Below are 19,486 nucleotides of genomic sequence, written 5' to 3' on the forward strand. Positions count from 1 at the left end.
AGACCCCACAGACATCAAAAGGATAATAAGGGAATACTGTGAATAATTATGCACATATAAATTTGACAATTTAGTTAAAATTGACTACTTTCTTGAAAAACACAGGTTACCACAATTCATCCAATATGAAACAGATCATTTGACTAGACCTGTAACTACTAAGGAATTGAATTTAGAATTTTTTTAAACTCTTGAAAAATATATATCCACGCCCAGATATTTTCACTGAAGGATTATACCAAATGTTTAAAGAAGAGTTAACACCATGTCTATACAATTTCTTCCAGAAAACAGAAAAGGAAGAGACATTTACTAATTCATTTCATGAAGCTAGATTATCCTGACACCAAAATCAAAGCAAATACAAGAAAACTACAGACTAATGTTTCTCAGGAACTTAGATGCAAACATTCTCAGAGTTTTTTGAGGAAATAGGCCTTGAATGCACTTTGGACATCCTGCCACCAGAAATAATACCAAGGATGTATCCAAGATTCAGGTTCTGCAGAGCATATGTGTTCCCCATACCACTGTCTCTTTATAATACAGACTGTGTGCCACTAAAAATATTTCATTTAAATTTCACAGATAAGATGTCAGGTCCAATATCTGGATGATCAACAAAGATTTGAGACCATATATCAAACTTAGAAATTTGCCTCAATAGACAAAACTAGATTATCTTTAGAATCCTTTCTTGCAAACACATGTACTGTTCATTTTAGCCTTATTTCTTTAGCACCTATCTTGATCCGTCTTGGTCTGTCTCTCCCTTCAGTGTAGGAGAATTTACTGTTGCAGTGGTCTCTAGCATTCCACAATTCAGGAAAATCAAGTCATTGGCCTTTCCATTTGCCAGGGGTAGGGTAGGGAGGTATAGAAAGTAGAATGGAGAAGAGGAGGGAAAATCCTATGTTAGAGTCAGGTTGTGCTACGGCAGTGAGGAGAGAATAAGGGCATTCCACAGCTCGGAATATTTCTGTAATGATTTCCTGAATGCTAGTCATTCAATACTAGTGTTTGATAGTCTGACCAAACTATAAAGCAACCCTTGTTTAATCAAAATGTAATCAACTCGAAAAGGAGAGGAGATGGCGGAAGAGTAAGACGCGGAGATCACCTTCCTTCTCACAGATACAGTAGAAATACATCTGCACGTGGAACTGCTCCTACAGAACACCCACTGAACGCTGGCAGAAAACGTCCGACCTCCAAAAAGGCAAGAAACTCCCCACGTACTTGGGTAGGGCAAAAGAAAAAAGAAATAACAGAGACAAAAGAATAGGGACGGGACCTGCACCAGTGGGAGGGAGCCGTGAAGGAGGAAAGGTTTCCACGCACTAGGAAGCCCCTTCGTGGGCAAAGACTGCGGGTGGCAGAGGGGGGAAGCTTCGGAGCCACGGAGGAGAGCACAGCCACAGGGGTGCGGAGGGCAAAGCGGAGAGACTCCCGCACAGAGGCTCAGCACCAAGCAGCACTCACCAGCCCGAGAGGCTTGTCTGCTCACCCGCTGGGGTGGGCGGGGCTGGGAACTAAGGCTCAGCTTTGGTCGGATTGCAAGGAGAGGACTGGGGTTGGCGGCGTGAACACAGCCTGAAGGGGTTAGCACACTACAGCTGGCTGGGAGGGAGTCCGGGAAAAAGTCTGCAGCTGCCGAAGAGGCAAGAGACTTTTTCTTGCCTCTTTGTTTCCTGGTGCGCGAGGAGAGGGGATTCAGAGCACCGCCTAAATGAGCTCCAGAGACGGGTGCGAGCCACGGCTATCAGCGCGAATCCCACAGCAACAGGGGTGCAGAGGAAAAAACGGAGAGATTCCCGCACAGAGGCTCGGCACCGAGCAGCACTCAACAGCCCGAGAGGCTTGTCTGCTCACCCGCCGGGGTGGGCGGGGCTGGGAGCTGAAGCTCGGGCTTCGCTCGGATCGAAGGGAGAGGACTGGGGTTGGCTGCATGAACACAGCCTGAAGGGGTTAGCGCACCACAGCTGGCTGGCAGGGAGTCCAGGAAAAAGTCTGCAGCTGCCAAAGAGGCAAGAGACTTTTTCTTGCCTCTTTGTTTTGCGGCGCGCAAGGAGAGGGGATTCAGAGCGCCACCTAAACGAACTCCAGAGACAGGCGCGAGCCGCGGCGATCAGCGCAGGCCCCAGAGACAGGCAGGAGATGCTGCTGCCGCCACCAAAAAGCCTGTGTGTGAGCACAGGTCACTCTCCACACCGCCCCTCCCGGGAGCTGGTGCAGCCCGCCACTGCCAGGGTCCCGTGATCCAGGGACAACTTTCCCAGGACAATGCACGGCATGCCTCAGGCTGGTGCAACGTCACACTGGCCTCTGCCACCGCAAGCTAGCCCCGCCTCCTCTGTAAACCTCCCTCCCACCGGCCTGAGTGAGCCAGAGCCCCCGAAGCAGCTGCTCCTTTAACCCCGTTCTGTCTGGGCGGGGAACAGACGCCCTCAGGAGACCTACACGCACAGGCAGGTCCAAATCCAAAGCTGAACCCTGGGAGCTGTGCGAACAAAGAAGAGAAAGGGAAATCTCTCCCAGCAGCCTCAGAAGCAGCTGATTAAAATTCCACAAACAACTTGATGTGCCTGCATCTGTTGAATACCTGAATAGACAACGAATCATCCCAAATTCAGGAGGTGGACTTAGGGACCAGGATATATTACTTTTTCCCCTATTCCTTTTTTTGTGAGTGTATATGTATATGATTTGGGTGAGATTTTGTCTGTATAGCTTTGCTTTATAATAGCTTTATTTTACTTCACTATATTATATCCTCTTTCTTTCTTTCTTTCTATTTTTTCTCCCTTTTACTCTGAGCCGTGTGGATGAAAGGCTCTTGGTGCTCCAGCCAGGCATCAGGGCTGTGCCTCTGAGGTGGGAGAGCCAACTTCAGGAAGCTGGTCCACAAGAGACATCCCAGCTCCACATAATACCAAGCGGTGAAAATCACTCAGAGAGCTCCATCTCAACATCAAGACCCAGCTTCACTCAACGACCAGCAAGCTACAGTGCTGGACACTCTATGCCAAACAACAAGCAAGACAGGAACACAGCCCCATCCATTAGCAAAGAGGCTACCTAAAATCATAATAAGGCCACAGACACCCCAAAATACACCACCAGACGTGGACGTGCCCACCAGAAAGACAAGATCCAGCCTCATCCACCAGAACTCAGGCACTAGTTCCCTCCACCAGGAAGCCTACACAACCCACTGAACCAACCTTAGCCACTGGGGACATACACGAAAAACAAAGGGAACTACGAACCTGCAGCCTGTGAAAAGGAGACCCCAAACACAGTAAGATAAGCAAAATGCGAAGACAGAAAAACACAGAGCAGATGAAGGAGCAGGGTCGAAACAAACCAGACCTAACAAATGAAGAGGAAATAAGTAGTCTACCTGAAAAAGAATTCAGAATAATGATAGTAAGGATGATCCAAAATCTTGGAAATAGAATAGACAAAATGCAAGAAACATTTAACAAGGACATAGAAGAACTAAAGAGGAACCAAGCAACGATGAAAAACACAATAAATGAAATTAAAAATACTCTAGATGGTATCAATAGCAGAATAACTGAGGCAGAAGAAAGGATAACTGACCTGGAAGATAAAATGGTGGAAATAACTACTGCAGAGCAGGATAAACAAAAAAGAATGAAAAGAACTGAGGACAGTCTCAGAGACCTCTGGGACAACATTAAACACACCAAGATTCGAATTATAGGGGTCCCAGAAGAAGAAGAGAAAAAGAAAGGGACTGAGAAAATATTTGAAGAGATTATAGTTGAAAACTTCCCTAATATGGGAAAGGAAATAGTTAATCAAGTCCTGGAAGCACAGAGTCCCATTCAGGATAAACCCAAGGAGAAACACGCCAAGACACATATTAATCAAACTGTCAAAAATTAAATATAAAGAAAACATATTAAAAGCAGCAAGGGAAAAACAACAAATAACACACAAGGGAATACCCATAAGGTTAACATCTGATCTTTCAGCAGAAACTCTGCAAGCCAGAAAGGAGTGGCAGGATATACTTAAAGTGATGAAGGAGAAAAACCTACAGCCAAGATTACTCTACCCAGCAAGGATCTCATTCAGATGTGATGGAGAAATTAAAACCTTACAGACAAGCAAAAGCTGAGAGAGTTCAGCACCATCAAACCAGCTTTACAACAAATGCTAAAGGAACTTCTCTAGGCAAGAAACACAAGAGAAGGAAAACACCTACAATAACAAAACCAAAACATTTAAGAAAATGGGAATAGGAACATACATATCGATAATTACCTTGAATGTAAATGGATTAAATGCTCCCACCAAAAGACACAGACTGGCTGAATGGATACAAAAACAAGACCCATATATATGCTGTCTACAAGAGACCCACTTCAGACATAGAGAAACATACAGACTGAAAGTGAGGGGATGGAAAAAGATATTCCATGCAAATGGAAATCAAAAGAAAGCTGGAGTAGCAATGCTCATATCAGACAAAATAGACTTTAAAATAAAGACTATTACAAGAGACAAAGAAGGACACTATATAATGATCAAGGGATCGATCCAAGAGGAAGGTATAACAATTGTAAATATTTATGCACCCAACATAGGAGCACCTCAATACATAAGGCAAATACTAACAGCCATAAAAGGGGAAATTGACAGCAACACAATCATAGTAGGGGATTTTAACATCCCACTTTCACCAATGGACAGATCATCCAAATTGAAAATAAATAAGGAAACACAAGCTTTAAATGACACATTAAACAAGATGGACTTAATTGATATTTATAGGACATTCCACCCAAAAACAACAGAATACACATTTTTCTCAAGTGCTCATGGAACATTCTCCAGGATAGATCATATCTTGGGTCAGAAATCAAGCCTTGGTAAATTTAAGAAAATTGAAATCGTATCAAGTATCTTTTCCGAGCACAACGCTATGAGGCTAGGTATCAATTACAGGAAAAGATCTGAAAAAATACAAACACTTGGAGGCTACACAACACACTACTTAATAACGAAGTGACCACTGAAGAAATCAAAGGGGAAATCAAAAAATACCTAGAAACAAATGACAATGGAGACATGACGACCCAAAACCTATGGGACGCAGCAAAAGCAGTGCTAAGAGGGAAGTTTATAGCAATACAAGCCTACCTCAAGAAACAGGAAACATCTCGAATAAACAACCTAACCTTGCACCTAAAGCAATTAGAGAAAGAAGAACAAAAAACCCCAAAGCTAGCAGAAGGAAAGAAATCATAAAGATCAGGTCAGATATAAATGAAAAAGAAATGAAGGAAAGAGTAGCAAAAATCAATGAAACTAAAAGCTGGTTCTTTGAGAAGATAAACAAAATTGATAAACCATTACCCAGACTCATCAAGAGAAAAAGGGAGAAGACTCAAATCAATAGAATTAGAAATGAAAAAGGAGAAGTAACCACGGACACTGCAGAAATACAAAAGATCATGAGAGATTACTACAAGCAACTCTATGCCAATAAAATGGACAACCTGGAAGAAATGGACAGATTCTTAGAAATGCACAACCTGCCGAGACTGAACCAGGAAGAAATAGAAAATATGAACAGACCAATCACAAGCACTGAAATTGAAACTGTGATTAAAAACCTTCCAACAAACAAAAGCCCAAGACCAGATGGCTTCACAGGTGAATTCTATCAAACATTTAGAGACGAGCTAACACCTATCCTTCTCAAACTCTTCCAAAATATTGCAGAGGGAGGAACACTCCCAAACTCATTCTACGAGGCCACCATCACCCTGATACCAAAACCAGACAAAGATGTTACAAAGAATGAAAACTACAGGCCAATATCACTGATGAACATAGATGCAAAAATCCTCAACAAAATAACTAGCAAACAGAATCCAACAACACATTAAAAGGATCATACACCATGATCAAGTGAGATTTATTCCAGAGATGCAAGGATTCTTCAACATATGAAAGTCAATCAATGTGATACACCGTATTAACAAATTGAAGAAGAAAAGCCATATGATCATCTCAATAGATGCAGAAAAAGTTTCAACAAAATTCAACACCCGTTTATGATAAAAACTCCATAGAAAGTGGGCATAGAGGGAACCTACCTCAACATAATAAAGGCCATATACGACAAACCCACAGCAAACTTCCTTCTCATTGGTGAAAAACTGAAAGCATTTCCTCTAAGATCAGGAACAAGACAAGGATGTCCACTCTTGCCACTATAATTCAACATAGTTTTGGAAGTCATAGCCACGGCAATCAGAGAAGAAAAAGAAATAAAAGGAATCCAAATTGGAAAAGAAGAAGTAAAGCTGTCACTGTTTGAAGATGACATGATACTATACATAGAGAATCCTAAACATGCCACCAGAAAACTACTAGAGCTAATCAATGAATTTGGTAAAGTAGCAGGATACAAAATTAATGCACAGAAATCTCTTGCATTTCTATACACTAATGATGAAAAATCTGAAAGTGAAATTAAGAAAACACTCCCGTTTACCATTGCAACAAAAAGAATAAAATATTTAGGAATAAACCTACCTAAGGAGACAAAAGACCTGTATGCAGAAAATTATAAGACACTGATGAAAGAAATTAAAGATGATACAAATAGATGGGGAGATATACCATGTTCTTGGATTGGAAGAATCAACATTGTGAAAATGACTCTACTACCCAAAGCAATCTACAGATTCAATGCAATCCCTATCAAACTACCACTGGCATTTTTCACAGAACTAGAACAAAAAATTTCACAATTTGTATGGAAACACAAAAGACCCCGAATAGCCAAAGCAATCTTGAGAACAAGAAATGGAGCTGGGGAATCAGGCTCCCTGACTTCAGACTATATTACAAAGCTACAGTAATCAAGACAGTTTGGTACTGGCACTAAAACAGAAATATAGATCAATGGAACAGGATAGAAAGCCCAGAGATAAACCCACGCACATATGGTCACCTTATCTTTGATAAAGGAGACAAGTATATACAGTGGAGAAAAGACAGTCTCTTCAATAAGTGGTGCTGGGAAAACTGGAGAGGTACATGTAAAAGTATGAAATTAGAACACTCCCTGACACCATGCACAAAAATAAACTCAAAATGGATTAAAGACCTAAGTGTAAGGCCAGACACTATCAAACTCTTAGAGGAAAACATAGGCAGAACACTCTATGACATACATCACAGCAAGATTCTTTTTTACCCAGCTCCTAGAGAAATGGAAATAAGAACACAAATAAACAAATGGGATCTAATGAAACTTAAAAGCTTTTGCACAGCAAAGGAAACCATAAACAAGACGAAAAGACAACCCTCAGAATGGGAGAAAATATTTGCAAATGAAGCAACTGACAAAGGATTAATCTCCAAGACTTACAAGCAGCTCATGCAGCTCAATAACAAAAAAACGAACAACCCAATCCAAAAATGGGCAGAAGACCTAAACAGACATTTCTCCAAAGAAGATATACAGACGGCCTACAGACACATGAAAGAATGCTCAACATCATTAATCATTAGAGAAATGCAAATCAAAACTACAATGAGATATCATCTCACACCGGTCAGAATGGCCATCATCAAAAAATCTACAAACAATAAATGCTGGAGAGGGTGTGGAGGAAAGGGAACACTCTTGCACTGTTGGTGGGAATGTAAATTTGTACAGCCACTATGGAGAACAGTATGGGGGATCCTTAAAAAACTAAAAAGAGAACTACCATATGACCCAGCAATCCTACTACTGGGCATATACCTTGAGAAAACCATAATTCCAAAAGAGTCATGTACCAAAATGTTAATTGCAGCTCTATTTACAATAGCCAGGACATGGAAGCAACCTAAGTGTCCATCATCGGATGAATGGATAAAGAAGATGTGACACATATATACAATGGAATATTACTCAGCCATAAAAAGAAATGAAATGGAGGTATTTGTAATGAGGTGGATGGAGTTAGAGTCTGTCATACAGAGTGAAGTAAGTCAGAAAGAGTAAAACAAATACAGTATGCTAACACATATGTATGGAATCTAAGGAAAAAAACCAAAAAGGTCATGAAGAACCTAGTGGTAAGATGGGAATAAAGACACAGACCTACTAGAGAATGGACTTGAGGATATAGGGAGGGGGAAGGGTAAGCTGTGACAAAGTGAGAGAGTGGCATGGACATATATACACTACCAAACGTAAAATAGATAGCTAGTGGGAAGCAGCCGCATAGCACAGGGAGATCAGCTCGGTGCTTTGTGACCACCTAGAGGGGTGGAATGGGGAGGGTGGGAGGGAGGGAGATGCAAGAGGTAAGAGATATGGGAACATATGTATATGTATAACTGATTCACTTTGTTATAAAGCAGAAACTAACACACCATTGTAAAGCAATTATACTTCAATAAAGATGTTAAAAAAAATGTAATCAACTCTTGTGAAATAGGAATTTTATTTGGGACTTTCTGTTCTTAATTAAAGTAAACATCCTAGGCTAGTGGTTTGTTAGTGTTGCCTTCACAGCCACTCTTGACCCCATCTCACCTGCAGAATATAGCGAATTTGCTGTTTTGTAAATTCTGACAATCCTTTAGGAATCAACGATTCAATGTCTTCTGACTGTGAGAAAAGAGAGGCTTATCCTTCAACAGATACATGTTAGTGTTTTAATCAGAGGTTCAGCAGACTTTTGTAGAGAGGGACATATTTTTACGGACATCAGAAGATTATTTCACTTTCTGGGTAATAGTTGCCACAAACTTTACTTCTAGCATTATCAGTTCTTACTTTTTAAAAAATTCATTATACTACATACACCATGGAAAGAACCTTGAATTTCCAGGAAGTTTAGGGGGAAGTTTGGGGCAATCAATCAGATGTCCCATTTCTATTTTTTAAAAAGAGCAACTTAAAAACAAAAGGGTGGTCACTTAAATCCCATTACCACTTTATTTCCATGTATTTTTTAACAACTGGAAGTTTAGTTGGGTGGTAGATATGACACTTTAAAGGCTGATTTTTTAAATAATGAAAATGTGTGGAAATAAAATAAAATTAAAGGTTTACTGAGAATTTACATAGAGCTGTGGTGACTTTTGAAAGATTATGATGTTGCCACAGCAACATTAAGAAGCTTCAACAAATTTTAAGTGAGAATCTGAATTGAAGTCAGTACTTTGTAAAAGCAATTTAAGGCTTACTGAATTATTGTAACAAATGCAGTATGTCAATACACTGGAAATAAAGGTGAAAATTAACACAAAAGAAGCCATTGTGATTGTTACTTTGAAATCAGTTCTTTCTCTATTTGATGACTTATTCCATTAAAAGTAACTATTACAAAAATGTATATACATAATATTTAGAATTCATACTTGAAAATATTTACTTCAAGTTGCTGGCTATTTGGCATGGGACATACAAGGTTTCAAAATACATTAAAACTAAATTTGCTATTTAATTAGTTAACATAGATTTCAGTTTTGTAAAACAGAGAGTATGTAGTCAATGAACTTTTAAATGTTCTCATAGGCAAAGGCAAGTTAAATTATAAGGTGAAAGCTGATAAAACATTTTTTGTGTGAATGATTATTACTTTTACAATTATCACCTTTAAAGCCATTACAAAGATATAAATGGTTATATCATTTTAAAGGCAAAAGGATCAATATTTCTTTCACTAACCTGTGTTTCCAGTCTAATAAAAATACCAAACTAAAAACAATATTATTAATGCAAGTATCAGAATCTCCTTTGTTATCAACTATATTTGATTTTCAACTCTTTTTGCACTTACCTCATCTGTAGACTCAAAGTCTTGTTTGCTGCAAGAATGACAATAAAAACAAACAGACAACCTTAGGAAAATATATACATTGACATATATAAATGTTAGTCTTCTAAATATTTTACCTTACTTTTTGATATATAATATATCCAAATGATATTTATAATCCTAATGAAAAACTTAAAGCTAACTAAAATGGCACTTGAGAAAAATAAAGTTAATTTTCCTGGAATTAGCTAATCTATTAAAAATTAACAACATCCAAATAACAAACCAATAGAATATGCAGAATTAGTACCATCATTAACACCAGTTTATTTGTGACTAGATGTAGAAGTACTCAGTTTGGCAAGAAATACTATCTGAGTGAACAAATAACAATAATAGTCATTTTCTATTTCCACCTCCTTTTTCTCCTTGTATTGCTCCCTTTCAATGCTTGATTGCAGCTTCTCCCTACAGTGTCTTTAAGTTATTCATACCCTTTTAGTCAAAACCAAAACTTGCAAGACTGAGTAATCTACACAAATCATTCAATCTACACTACAGTATGTATAGCAGTGACAAAGCTTAAAAGGATACTGGAATGTTTACATAGGGACATAGCCTTAAGCAGCATGACCAAAATTCTAGTGGGATAATAGAATTTCCAGCATCAAAATGAAGGTTTGTCCATGAGGGTTGGAAGGCCCTTTGTGAAGCCATGTTATGTAGGCAAATGCTGCAAGTGAATTGTTAGTGGTTATACCAGTCCGGCACTGGCTCCTTTGGGGAATGGTGAAAGCTGGGAAGGATACAGTTCTAGCGTTACCAGTGGCAACAGATAGGCCTTTATTTTTGCCTACTTGTTCCCTCTGCACTTCATGGAAAAATTGGGCCCAAAATGCATACGGTGAACATACTTCTCAAACAAACAAACAAAAAACTGGACACATGTTCTGACAGCAAGACAAAGTATTTTAAAGTAAGACTAAGGAAATCATAGATATATGACTGCCATATCGTCAAGTACAACAGAAAAGTATTTTAGAGATATAAGCTAGTACGTTAGCTCCTACATTTACCTTCTAAGTAAGTGCGTATGAGTAATATATTGCTTAGAGATAAGTGGGTCACTCACTGTGTGAAACCTCTTGCATGCATTTATAAAAATACACAAGCTAATGTGGAGAATGAGAACTGAAGATTTCATTTCCTGAGGCATGACTGCATATGTGCAATTGTCTGTATGTATGTATGTGGTATTTCCTGGGTTGCCCAAAATAGAAATTTTGGGGAGGCCCTAGCGAAAAGAAATGAAGTATCTTCTACTTTTTTAGTGCGTTACTAAAGTAACTGCATGCATATATTGGAAGCTAAAAGAAGTTAAAATATGACTCACAATGCAATTATAGTAGTCTTGCATTACTGTTAACTAGAATTATCACAGTATTAATAGACCTTTTATGTTTAAAATCCCAATTCCAATGCCAACCTAGTACACAAGTCCCTAGCCACTTACTTCTTTCTACAAATAAGAAAACAAGACAAAGAAACAAACAAGGAACAATCAACAGCACTTAATACTGGAATTTACAAATGTAACCAAAATGGTTTCATAAGACAACCTTTCTTAATTCTGACCCTCCAGTTTACTCATTGCTGAATTGCAATTTAGAAAGAGAAGAAAAGTGGAGACAAAGGGATGGAAGAGAGAGAGAGTGGAAACAAAGAGAGCAGAGGCGGGAGGCGGAAAGGCCAGTGTGGATTACATCTCCATTCAGTACAAGGTGATGGTGGCTAGAACTACAGTGGGCAGAAAAAAAAAAAAAAGAGTGGCACTCACTATGTCATCTCACCTCCTAGGAAGGAAGGAATGTAATAAGGAAAAAACAAAAGAAGAAATAAAGGAGGGGAGGAATGAAGAGAAAGAAACTGACAACCTTCTGATAAACAAGAACTCTTAAACACCAAAATTTTATGAGACCCTCTCCACACTGGAGTGTTTACTAATGTGGATACACCAGCTTTCTATTTTCTTTTTAGTATTTTTAGCTACTCTAGAAATTAAACTCAATGTTTTGCGGCGCTTAATTACACATTTAGGTCACCCTTATACATTTATCAAAGCCCTCAGTGACAGGAAGCTATTTCAAAACCCCAGATTACATCTCTACCTGGATGATCATTATAAAACAATTTAACTTCCCTTGCTCAATTACTTTGTCTACTTCTAATTAGTATGAGACTAATACATTTGGAATATATTTCTCATTCTATAAACCTTTATTGAGTAGCGACTTTGTCAAGGCCATGTGCTCTGAACTGTATTTGGGCAATCCAAACACAAATATTATCTTGTCCTGTACGTGACACAAACATAAGTGATCTAAGGCAAAATTTGAGCAATGTAAAATTGGTCTAAGTCCTCCAACCTTTTCAAATTTCATGATTCAAAAATTGATAATTTCTTTAATGTGTCTGCAATATGTTAAATAATTTAGAGACACATATCTAGTTTGAAAGGTTAAGTGATTTGCCTAAGGTAAAAATGTTCTCCCATTGGTTCTAGTCCCAGATTTGCCACTTTTGTGGCCTTAGGTCAGTGGTTCTCATACTTTAGCATGTATCAGAATCCTCCAGAGGGCTTGCTGCTTGGCCTTACCCCAGAGTTTTTGATTCTATAGGTCTGTTTCCAAGTTCTCACATGATGCTCATGCTGCTTGTAAGTACATGTCTTAAATAAATCATTTATTGCTTATAACAAATCTATGAAATAAGTATTATTATAATCCCTATTTTACAGATGAAGAAACTGAGGTACAGAGAGGTTAAACAGGTTGCCTGATATTACACATCTAGTATGTAACAAAAGCTGGGACATGAACCCAGGGTATGAATCCTGTATCTACAATCAATCAGTGTACTTAAGAATATATGTCTCTATATGCTCTTGATTTTACCATGTGATACTTTAACAGAAATATTCACAAGACATGATTAATGCACAGAAGAGGAACACATAGACAAAACAGTATCTAGGAAAAGCTTTGCAGAAAAGCTGAGTCATGGCTTATAGGTATAAGAGTACTCAGAATGTTTGAATCCATCTCAAGCACTTAGCAGCTATGTGATCTTAATAACTTGTTCTCTTTGGGTGTCCATTTGAAACTTTCTATGGTTACTGTGCAAATTAGATAATATTTAAAAAGCACTTAGCACAGTGTCTGGCACAATACTGGACACTCAATAGATAATAGAGTACTCAGAATGAGGGGAAAGATTTTAAGGTAGTGACATTATGCAAATAAATGAATGTGTGAAATAGTTGTTTGGATAAGGGGAGAGGATATTGATTAGTATAAAACACTGATGAAGGCCTAGCTGAAGATGGAAACCATGCGTTAATAATGACCCCAATTCAAATAAATGGCTGTGCTTTTCTCTAACTGTGCTCAACTGCATGGATGTAGCATAAAGAAGGCATTCATTCATTCATTCAACAAATATTTATTAAGCACCACACTAAATCAGTCACCACACTAGGCATCAAGGAAACCAGGGTAAATGAAACAGCCCTCAGTGGGTAGTGTCTGAATTCTAGAGGTAGTGGGCAGTGAGTATTGGATGGAGAAAAAAAAGAAAACAATAGATAAAGCAGAGAGCTAGACTAATCCAGAGTTGGGATTTTGCTAAGTGGCAGGGACAATATGATAAAGAGGCAAGGCAGTTGAGGGTGATGGTAAGAGAATGGTTGCAATCATGAATAAGAAAGCAAGACAAGTTGGGGAGGAGGGAGCTAATAAACAGAATTGTAATAAGCAGAGAGAAAAGAGAGAAGAGATTAAAGATCTCTGAGAAGTAGAAGAATCTAGTTGGTGAAATTTCTACTGACTTTCCTTTATCCTCCAGATTTTTCTGAGTTTATAGAGCTTTCCTAAATTTTGCCTGACAGATGACCACATATATGATGTGACTACATAGTAGAAGGCAACTTTTGGAGTATAGCTTATGAAATTCATTTCATGACATAATGCACTCTTATCTACACATGGACAGTTGATAAATTGTTTATGTTTATATATTTAAATATGTATTATATATTATTATATAATATTATTGTATAATATACATATTTACATTAACTTATAAATAGATATTTGTATAATTTATATTTCATACATTATATGTAATATATAATATTAAAATAATACATGACATTTATAATAATATATAACCCTAAATGTATATTAAACTCTGGTCTTCATATGTTGAGCACACATCAATGGAAGATAAACAGTAGTGTGTTGGCAATGGGATTGTATCTTATATCATCAGTGTAATATCTTAAAACAAGTCATAGTATGCCACGTATTTTTTGAGCTCCTTGCCTAAGTGGTTGCATTTGTCATCAAAGTACACTAGAAAAGAAGGTCCACATAATTCTTTACTGACCCCAAAATAGCTGGTAAGATATCTTCAATGATTTTCATTAAGTACATTAACTCTTAAAATGAGATATTTCCTCAGATCTGCTCATACAGTTGCCTGATTCGCCATTAAAAGTACTCAAGTTTTGCTGTAAACCTAAAATTGCTCTAAAAAATAAAGTCTATTAAAAAATATCAGGGTATTGTAAAATGTTTGAAAGCTACAACACCAAGGCAAATGATATATTTACAGTACCTTCCTCCAATTCTCTGCAAATGTTCTAATAAGCAGTGATATAGATTCGAATTTTTACGGCTTAGATCAGCAAGCAACTCTCCAAAATATTTGGGGTCCAATTTTTCAGGGCCATCATCCTGAATTATCACCTGAAGAAAATATCAATCACAATTATAAACAATATTAAGTTCACAGATATTTTGCTGTGAAATGAAAAAAGTGAAATAACCTATTAATACAAGTAACTCATCACAAAGTCATCACATAAATGAAGCCACTAAATTTTCTTTGTAGCTGATATATACATTTTTCAATATGGGAGGAATTTAAAGGAAAAGCAACATTGTAATGACATTTTCAGTTTCATTTCACTCAAGTCTAAGTGATCTAATGAATGCAAAACTTGAATAATTTACATAAAAATTCTTGAATATAGATGCTTAAATGAAAAGTAAAACAAGTAAAATCTCTGAATTGCTCATTATCAAAATCTCTGAATTGCTCATTATCATCACATGGCTTATTCATCTGTCAGTATCATTCCACTGATCCTCAGGTTATCTCATTGCTATAGCTAGCCAGGTAGATAACGCCTTCCTGCCTCACCTCTCTATGTGTGTCCCTTCCAAAACCATTAACTTTGCCAAGTAGAAAAGGGCATTTCTTTAGCCAAGGACATTCAAGTACTGAACTCCCTGTTAGAATCTGCACACAAGTAATTTGATACACTTAGTATTTTGCCTATTTTTCTCCCTTAGCCAATTATAATGCCCTCATAATGCTATGAAAACCATGGAGTTTTTTTTCCTTCCAGTTTAATTTGACAGAGTAATTTTACAGTTTCAAATTATCTTAAAGTATTTATTTCTTTTTTTACTTCTGCACAAATATTCTCCTGTCATTGCACTGTACACTAGTTAACATGTTGGGTATACAATTCTTTGCCCACATTAGTAATTTGTGCCATTACTAAAACTCTTGCTCTTGTGATTTCAATGTGGCACCCAAATAAAGAGTCACAGAGTCCAGGACGGGGAATGATTTGCATCAGCCTGGTGTCTGTGTTCATAGATAAAAAGAGGTGTTAAAAGTTACCAAAGGGAGGTGATTTTATTTTGAGAAATGATAACAATAACTAATATTTATTTAGCTCTTACTATGTGTCAGCCATTGTGCTACGAACTTGACATAAAGATTAAATGAGGTGGGCTTCCCTGGTGGCGCAGTGGTTGAGAATCTGCCTGCTAATGCAGGGGACACGGGTTCGAGCCCTGGTCTGGGAGGATCCCACATGCCACAGAGCAACTGGGCCCGTGAACCACAACTACTGAGCCTGCGCGTCTGGAGCCTGTGCTCCACAACAAGAGAGGCCGCAATAGTGAGGCCTGCACACCGCGATGAAGAGTGGCCCCCACTTGCCACAACTAGAGAAAGCTCTCGCACAGAAACGAAGACCCAACACAGCCAAAAATAAATAAATTAATTAATTAATTTAAAAAAAAAGATTAAATGAGGTAATGTTCTCTTGTAACCACTACACAATATTGCCTCCCAGAAGACCTCTTGTGTTTGTTTTCTCAGCAACTTAGGAATTACACTGCCCCTAACTGCATTATTTTGGAGGTTAGCTGGGCTAGGAGTTGAAACAGTCAAGAGTTTGATTTTCTTATTGTGAAACTATGCAAAATATGGCTGAAGTTCAGTTAATAAATTTTAATCAGTTAGAGAAAAGGTGAGAGTATTAAAATTGAAGAATGGGTTCTTTTGACCAAACAGCCATCAAGGTAGAATAGCAAGAAGCAAAATTTCACTCCTTTGTGTATATATTCCTCCTTAGTTGTATACAGTCCACAATTTACAGTAACATTTGAGTAACACAGTAAAAACCAAAACCCAGTTGGGTTCAAAAGTGTGGAGGGGAGAGGACAGACAGAAATCAGATTCTCTTCTGCTGTTAAGTCTTTGCCAGGACTACACTCAACAATAAAATGAAATTTCCTAACCATAAACTATGACGTGCCAGTTAGCAATATTTTCATTACTAAATCACAGGTCAGTAGATTTTAGTTTTATTGGAACTGTTTGTAGGTGTGATTTGACATTTCTTTTAGAGTTGGCTCAAAACCATGTTCTTGTTGACTTGAAAAAGCCAAGATAGGGAGCCTCCCAAGGAAACATGAATGTTTTCAGTCAGAATAATGGCAGCTCTAATGGATGGAGGTTTTCTCTCTGTGACAATATTGAGTTGATAAGATACCTGAAATAAAATTACCTCACATCAGCATTTCTGCCTGATGAATGATAGCTATCTTGAATGTCAATCTAAGATAATAGCTTTAGCTTTCACATATAAACAGGGCAGGAATACAAACTGTGCTGAAGAATAGTTGTTCCCAAATACACAAAATGTGATATTTCTCAAAAAATTACAAAAATTATTAAAGATTCTTTAGCATGCATCCATCAAATACCTTTAATCAGATCACTATTTGACCATAGTAATGGCTAAGCAGTCCAACTCCTTGTGTCTGATTGCTAGTAAAAGCCTCTGATTAGAATTACTGCCACAAACCCAAGGCAAGCAACAATGTTTAAGTGTGAAACCAGAGGCAAATCAGCAATCATTTTTCAGAAAATCTATAGAAAGGAAGTACCTTGTAAAGGAAAACCATGGGCTTCACCTCACTACTGCCTTGGAAGTTCTTGTCCTGTTTCCAGTCTGGAGTTTTGTTTCTTATTTGTGGTCTATGAGATTCCAGGAGTGGAATTTCTTTTGCTAGTATCTACATTATATAAACTTTGATATTCAAAGATGATACTTTTGACCAACCATATTTACAAAATTCAGTGGTAGTGATTACAGAGTCCTACCAATAGTAGACACACAATAGTTGCAGGTTTCACCTGAGCTATCTATATTTTCTTGCCTGGCCCCCTTCAAGCTTAGTGGCACACATTTTTGAGAATGCTCTTCAGGACTAGGGATAGCCTGTGATTAAGGCACAAATCACAATCTAGTAGTAATCTCATAGTAGAGGGTACTGGCTTAATTAAATTTATCCTCACTGGGTAACTGGCTTATGTATGCATTTTTCACCTATTTAGAATGGTTGCTTAGTGGATTCAAAAGTGCTTAAAATGCCATGTTATATAAAAGCAATTATACATAAATGCCTAACCCTCTAAAAGGTCATGGACATGTTAACTAATAAGGTCTTCTGTGCTTAGACCCTCCTGGGTAGTAACTTTTTGCTACATGACAACAGAAAACATCACTATTAAGGAAAGCTTACAACGTATAGATTATTATCCTGCAAACCTTATATGGTGACACTTGTAGATAAATAAGGTTACTGCTTCATTAATTTTGCTTTGATTTGGGACATTTAATAGCTGTCAGATAGATTGAAACCATAGTTAATCCAGTTGGCATTAATCCCTGTGAAATGAAATGCATTTTATGTACAACGTCATTTGGCTAACAAGGTAAAATAAAAACAATAATTGGTCTCTTCCTATTTTGTACCACAAGAAGAAATCCTAGGAGAAAAAGTATCAGAATTTTAGGTTCTGAAAATCCTCAGTGCTATTTTAATCTCCATAGATATTTTAGTAAAGAAATGTTGCATTATACAGTACAGTACAGAAGGTTTTCAATAAATGTTGTCACTGAATTGAATGTATTGTACAATAATTATAATTCTAAAATGAAGACTTGACTCATAACAACAGTCCTGTACTTGAAATAAAGACCTAATTTAACTTTCTGTGAGTAACTCTAGGCAGCAAAGTGTTGCAATGAAGAAAGAATGGAAATTGGAGCCAAAGATGGAGCTCCCACTTCCTAGTTGTGGCCTAAGTGTATGTACTGCTTAACCTCTCTGAACCTCAGGTTCCTCAACTGTAAAATGCAGGTAATTTAGTACTTATTTTATAAAGTTGCTGGAGGTATTACTTTGGAGGGGGGCAGGTAAATTATTAAACTGTCATGTAAAAACCGTCATACAAATAATGGTTTTATTTAACTGAACACATATGGACAATTGGCTATTTGAATAATGATAGAAGGAGTGGAAGATGGTTATAAATTTTCTACAAGGCTCTCAGTTACCGGGGAGTATAGACACTCTTTTTATACATTTCTTAATTCCAGCACATACCATAGTGTCTGAATATAGTAGATCCTCAGTAAACATTTGTTGCATGAGGAAGTTGTCATAAAGGATGCAATTTGGGCTAAATGTTAACTATAATAGATGGAAAAGCACTAGTTGGAAGAGGTGCTTTAACAAGGCAACTGAAGGGCTTCCCTGGTGCTGCAGTGGTTAGGAATCCGCTTGCCAATGCAGGAGACACAGGTTCGAGCCCTGGTCCGGGAAGATCCCACATGCCCTGGAACAACTAAGCCTGGGCGCCACAACTACTGAGCCTGTGTGCCACAACTACTGAAGCCCATGTGCCTAGAGCCTATGCTCCACAACAAGAGAAGCCACTGGAATGAGAAGCCTGCACTCGCAATGAAGAGTAGCCCCTGCTCACCGCAACTAGAGAAAAGCCCGTGTGCAGCAAGACCCAATGCAGCCAAAAATAAATAAATTAATTAGTTAATTAAAAAAAAAGCAGCTGAAATTGACTTTATCCAAAACCTAGTCAATGCTGTCCTTGCTCCCTTTTTGGTGTATATGTATAGATTTTGACATTTTATTATAAAATAAGATGATTCTTCCACTCCTAACAACTAAAAAAAAAAGTAGACGGTTTGGATTGTCATTTTATAATGAATCCAGGTGACTAATTTGTAACTGCTTAAATTATTCTCTCTGACTGGAAAATAAAATATATTTTCCTATAACACACGTGACTACTGAAAACTTATGAAGCTTTTTCTCATGAACAATGGGAATTTTGCCACTAATCATGTTTTTTCCCCCCTTGTGGTTTCCAGAAATCTCAGAGCCAAGTTTTTAGCCGATTTTTACTAATGACATGGAACTCTGTGGCCTGCATTTCTGTGTACT

General features: G+C 37.7%; 1 protein-coding gene across 1 annotated transcript in view; it reads right to left on the reverse strand.

Annotated features, from left to right (window-relative positions):
• POF1B (POF1B actin binding protein) overlaps positions 1–19,486 on the reverse strand; it is a 94,137-nt gene that overhangs the window by 25,422 nt on the left and 49,229 nt on the right. The window contains 3 exon segments of the mRNA XM_057537658.1: positions 8,579–8,653; positions 9,831–9,858; positions 14,487–14,617. Coding sequence (XP_057393641.1) covers positions 8,579–8,653; positions 9,831–9,858; positions 14,487–14,617 — 234 coding nt within the window.

Source organism: Balaenoptera acutorostrata, chromosome X (genome assembly GCF_949987535.1).
Source record: "Balaenoptera acutorostrata chromosome X, mBalAcu1.1, whole genome shotgun sequence".
Lineage (NCBI taxonomy): Eukaryota > Metazoa > Chordata > Mammalia > Artiodactyla > Balaenopteridae > Balaenoptera > Balaenoptera acutorostrata.